The 5,957-nt window shown below is 42.3% G+C and overlaps 1 protein-coding gene across 1 annotated transcript in view; it reads left to right on the forward strand.

Moving 5' to 3' along the window:
- LOC102211668 (NACHT, LRR and PYD domains-containing protein 12-like) overlaps positions 1–5,957 on the forward strand; it is a 119,161-nt gene that overhangs the window by 68,987 nt on the left and 44,217 nt on the right. Inside the window, exon 9 of the mRNA XM_013907782.1 lies at positions 4,233–4,400. Within this exon, the coding sequence (XP_013763236.1) occupies positions 4,233–4,400 (168 nt within the window). The remainder of the gene's footprint in view (positions 1–4,232; positions 4,401–5,957) is intronic.

The raw sequence follows: 5,957 nt of genomic DNA on the forward strand, positions 1-5,957 counted from the left end.
TATTAATGAGTTTTTTGGGTTCATTGAGAACATGGTTGTTGTTCAATAATAAAATTATTCCTCAAAAATACAACTTGCCTAATAATTCTGCACTCCCTGTAAAATTGAATTGAATTGAATTGAATTGAACTTTCTTGCTTCCTGATCTAAAGGTTCTCTTCTTTTCCTTGAGGATAGCCTTAATTTCAGGGTTAATCAGGGGCGTGTCAATATCCTCCCCATGTGGGCTGCATAGCACCTCCCAGTCTGTAGTTTGAAAGCAGTCTTTCAGTGCCATGCTTGCCTCTTCAAACCACACTCTCAAATACCTTGTGGTGGGGGGTTGTTTGCACACAAAAGGTATGTAAGAGGGAAACAGATGGACCAGGTCTGAGTGACCCAGTGAGGGGAGGGGTGATGATGTATATGTATCCTTAGTATTTGCATACATTAAGCCCAGTGTTTTGTTTTCCCTAGTAAAAAAAAATCCACATACTGGGTGAAAGTAGGGAGACTTGGGGACAAGAAAACATGATTTAAATCTCCAGAGATAAAAAGGGAGGCTTGGGGGTGTGGTGTCGGCAGCAGGGACATTACTGTGTGAATTGTCTCACATGCTGCTGCAGTATCCACTGCTAGCTGGATGTACACGGGTATCACGATGACTTGCAAAAGCTTCCACGGCAAGTAGTATGGTCGGATGCTAACCACTAATAGCTCCACATCTCAACTACAGCACTGCTCCTTGACACTGATGTGCCCCGATTTACACCATCTCTTGTTCACATACATCACAATCCCTCCACCTTTGCCCTTGCCGGTCTCCTTTGCGTCCTGTTCTGCTCTCACCAGGTGAAATCCCGGAACAGTCACATAAGAGTCTGGAGTGAGGTGTGTTAGCCGCGACTCTGTGTAGCACATCATGTTAACCACCCGGTACTCCCTCTGGAGTCTGGTCAGTGTCACCAAATCCTCGATCTTACTGGGGAGGGCAGTAAGACATTTCCCATAATGATCGAGGGTACATCTGGTTTGTACCATCTCTTCCGCTCTCAACACTTAGCTCCAGTTTTAAAGCCCCATCTCCTCCACCGCAACTCCCTTGGGATCTCTGATCGTTCTCTGGGATGAATTAAATGGTTGCTAAGCGCTAACAGATGATCCCTGGTGTAAACAATGGAGCCGGTGCTTGATGACTCTCCGCATACTGGATTAAACGGTCCATATATGATCACAAAAACACAGAAATAACTTTACAAGTTGCTTCTGGCTAGCATTCTTATGACAGGTTACATGAAAAGTTAAAAATGCAAGGAAAAGAGATTAAATAATTTTAAAAGAATTGAAGTTGGTCAGAGTTCCAGTGTTTACTGTTGGTAAACATGAACACTGCTTGTTCTGGTGTGCATGTGACTCAGAAGTTGCAATGAAAAGGCGATATAGAGCACAAGAACACAAAAACAGAAACATTTAGTCCGGAGTGGTGGCTGCGTACTTGTACTATTCTACAGCTCTGGTACTTTCCATGCCCATGTTGAACATATATCATGATGCTGATTTTTTCAAGATGGTGCCAAAGGAGAGGCTGCAAGTTACAGCTAAATTACAAATATCATACAAAAACTGATCAGGAACGGCTGGAAGCACTATGCATCCTCGGGTTGCTATGGAAACCAGGCTTCCAGTCCTCAGCATTGCCTGAAGACGGTGGCCGAGGGATGGGTTGCTGAAAGCAGTCTGCAAGGAAACGGAAGTGCCACAAATGTGCTAGGGTGTGTGCTAGCCTAAGAACACATTCAAGCCGGCTGGTTCTTCCATCCATCTTGCTCTCAAATGTTTGCTCATTGAACAATAAACTGGACTAAATCTGACTCTGTGGACCACACAGCTGTGTGTGTGTGTGTGTGCAGTAAGACTCATGGTGGTGGCTTGTGTCTAAAACAACTTGGAATGGGACAACATCCTTGTCCTAGTTTCTAATTACTGTTCATCACTGGTAGACTTTATGACTGTTAGATGCAGACCTTTTTATCTACCTCAGGAATACACTGCTGTGCTCATTAAAGCAGTGTACATCCCCCCCAACTCCAAAGACGTGCTTTCACACCTTAATGCACTGCTTATCATCGACAGAGATTTCAAGCATGCAAATCTCAAGTCAGGGCTTCCAACAATCCCATATGCAAAGAGCATATGTTCCCAACATTAACATATGCTTTTTGCAATGAGGGGGGTAAATGTGCGGGATCTTGTTTACACAAATATTCCCAGCACATACAGAGCGAAGCCCCAACCCCACCTTGGACACTTAAACCACTTGTCTGTTGTGCTAATTCTGGCATACAGATGGTTCGTCAGATGCTGCAAACTGGTTCTGAGATGAGTGAGAACTTGGCCTGCAAGAGCTCTCTCTACTCTTCATGACAGAATGAAAAGCAGTGCACATTTCAGTGCTTTATTTCGGTGCTTTTTTTTTCCTGAGATGTCATACACTTTGGATTCCAGCCAATCATTTCACTTTTGCAAGTAGTAGGCGGGCCCAGGTACGTACGTTCTTTTAGAGCAGAGCTACAGATTAAAAATGCCCAAGGCGAAGCGGTCAAAGTCTGGCTGTACTTCACAGCAAAAGATGCAAACTCAGCAACCTGCAACAAGTGCTTTAACGTGATACTGTGCAAAGGAGGTAACACCTCGAATCTGATGAAATACCTGGCGTATAGCATTTTTTTTAATAGCCAAGAAATGCGCCGTATTTGATAGCTTGCTGTGAGACCTCACACCGTGCACATCTACTGCGGGTGGGTTGCCTGTTATCAGACCCGGAGTTAGCAACATCCCCCAAAAACACGAAGAGGAGAGTCCTGGCCCCTAGCCCTGCCAGTGTAGCAGAAATGATAACGGTTATGAGGCAGCAGCAGCCGTTCTTCTCTGCGTGAGTAGCTTAATGTTGTTCGTGTGTAATTTACGTTGAGTAGGCTAACCACGTTATTAAATTAATGCATATAAGGTGAACTAGCAAACACAGTCGTAGTTACATGTGGCTGTCTTCTTGTTTGATGACAGATACTCCCTTCACCCTTGCCAAAAAGGCTAAAATGACCAAAGAAAAAGTGGAAAACAGCTAAACATGAGAGGTTTTTGGACAAAGTTTGTTTTTTCCATTGTTTAAGCACTGCTTCCAGCCAAGAGTGATGCCATATATGCCCCATAGCTGCAGAAAAGTCTAACATTGTTATCTTTTTACAAAAAAACTGCTTAACATGAGAGGTTTTTGGACCAATTTTGTGTTCTCCATTCTTTAAGCACCGGTTCGAGCACCGTTTAAGCACCGGCACCATTTCAAAAGTACCGGTTTGGTATTGGTATCGGATAAAACTTAAACGATACCCATCCCTACTCCTGTAGACCTTTGACTCTGTGGTGGGCTCAGCCATCTTCCATTATGTTGTCTGTTGGAACAGTGCAGGTGGTAGGAGACAGAAGAACTCTTGGACAATGTCTCCCACCCAGTGCATGAAGCTGTTGCTGAATTGGAGGGCTCCTTCAGAGACAGACTGCAACATCCACAGTACACAAATGACTGTTATAGCAGGTCTTTCTGGCCAGCAGCTGTGAGACTTTATAACTATCGATGCTCCGAACAAACTCAATAAGTTTTTTATATCCCTGCTGTTAGTTGCAGTTTTTCAGTTTTCTGTAAGCACAAATATAGAGCATTTTTGTCCATACTTTTTAAAAACGTATCCTGCTTAGCTGCACATTTCTGTGAATCTAAGTATGCTATTTTAAATAACTCAATTTTTCCCCTTATGTGATTAATTTCCCCTGTACAGTTTTCTATTTCATCTTTTTTTTTCTTCCCATTTGGATCTTTAGCCATCAGAATTGTTGTCTTAAGGCCAAGAGAGATGCCAAGCGGATTTACTTTACCAAGTGGATCATCATGGCCTTGCCATATTGGTCCATTTGATTGACCTTTATTATAATTATGTATTTATTTTATTTTATTTTCGGTTGTTACAGACGGGACAGACATGACTGGGGGATAAGACAGGGAGAAATAATGAAAGAAAGAGAGGGAGAGAAAGAAAAATAGAGGGGAGAAGAGACGATGATTTCATCTTTTTTTAAATTTATTTATATTCTTTACTTTTGTGTGAATCTGCATGCTCCATTTGCCTGTAACTCTGTTGCTGGAATACATGAATTTTCCCAGTGGCTAATGAAGTTATTTTTTCTTAATTTTGATTTAGTTGGAGTACTCTGTCAGACACCATCTATAAGGCTTTTGTCTCAATGTTGATGTCCAACCCCTCTGTTGTGAGAGGCATGAGCCTGGGATTCAACAACCTGCAGTATTCAGGCGTGGAGGAGCTATCTTCTTTTCTGGAGAGTCCAGAGTGTAGACTGGAGACTCTGAGGTCAGACACCATGTCTTAATTGTGCTAAGACAATAATTATGTGTGTTGTAAACTTGCATTCTTTCTAAGGATTACGAGGGACTAGACTAGACCCAAAAGCAGGACTTCAAAGTAGGTTGAATCTTTTATTGACACTACTTTCAGAGTCTGAAATTACAAAATTGATTGGTGAAAGCACACACACACACACACACACACACACACACACACACACACACACACACACACACACAAAGCTTCTTAAAAAGGCTGCTATCCTAAACTAGATTAGTAAACCTTAAATAAAAATTATTTCCTTCATCCCTGCAGTCTATCCTTCAAGCTCGGGTCATCTACCAGAGACCTGGGAGCTTGAGGGTCCTGCGCAGTATCTTAGCTGTTCCTAGGACTGCACGCTTCTGACAGAGATCTCTGTTGTTGTTTCTGGGATCTGCTTGGACCACTTGCCTAGCTTGGGAGTCACTGCACCTAGTGCTCTGATTACCACCACCTAGTGCGCTGTTACCTTCACCCTCCACATCTTCTCAAGTTCTTCTCTGAGCCCTTGGTAGTTCGACACCTCATCTTTCTTCTTCTTAATGTTGCTGTGACTTTTTTTTTTTAGCTACATCTGTTATAGCTACCGCCTTCTTCTGCTTATCCACCACTACTATGTCCAAATGGTTTGCCATGACCAGTTTTTCCATTAATATCCTTCTCCTTCTTCAGCTTGATTGCTCCCTTAGCCTCTGTTGCCAATCATCTGGTTCGGGGATTACCACAAAGACAGGCACAAAGTCAGCTTGTGGCCAATTGTGGCCGGGGTCTATAGAAATCTGGCCAAATATATTAAACCCCCAAAATGTGTCTATCCAGAGTTGGGACCAGGAAGCAGTTTCTTGGAGGAATGCTGTTTCATTTCACTGTGTACTGTACCACTGTACATGGTTGAAATGACAATAACAAAAGAGCAAAAAAAGGAGCGTTTCTCCATTTGTTATCACTCCAAAACCCAATCTCCGTAGAGACGGTTTCAGACAAACAGACAAACAAAAAAAGAACTAAAAACCAGCAACAAACACCTTAAACATACAAAATCACAAAGAAAGAACAATACAGCATCCACATCTGAACCAATGAGTAAAATTGTGAAATGTGGATTATTAAATATTAGGTCTCTCTCTTCCAAGTCTCTGTTAGTACATGAGTTAATAATTGATCAATAAATCAATTTACTCTGTCTTACAGAAACCTGGTTGCAGCAGGACAATTATGGTAGTATGAATCAACACCCCCAACTTATTGAAAACTGAACATTTTCTCATAAAATTTAAATTTATAATAATTGATTACACAGCAGCACGGTGGCACAGTGGTTAGCATTGTTGCCGCAGAGCAAGAAGGTTCTGATTTCAATTCCACCATCAGGTTGGGGTCTTTCCGTGTAGAGTTTGCATGTTCTCCTCGTGTTTGCGTATCTACAGGGAGTGCAGAATTATTAGGCAAATGAGTATTTTGTCCACATCATCCTCTTCATGCATGTTGTCTTACTCCAAGCTGTATAGGCTCGAAAGCCTA

The sequence above is a fragment of the Pundamilia nyererei genome, unplaced genomic scaffold (genome assembly GCF_000239375.1).
Source record: "Pundamilia nyererei isolate P.nyererei 1_Seehausen unplaced genomic scaffold, PunNye1.0 scaffold00521, whole genome shotgun sequence".
Taxonomy (NCBI): domain Eukaryota; kingdom Metazoa; phylum Chordata; class Actinopteri; order Cichliformes; family Cichlidae; genus Pundamilia; species Pundamilia nyererei.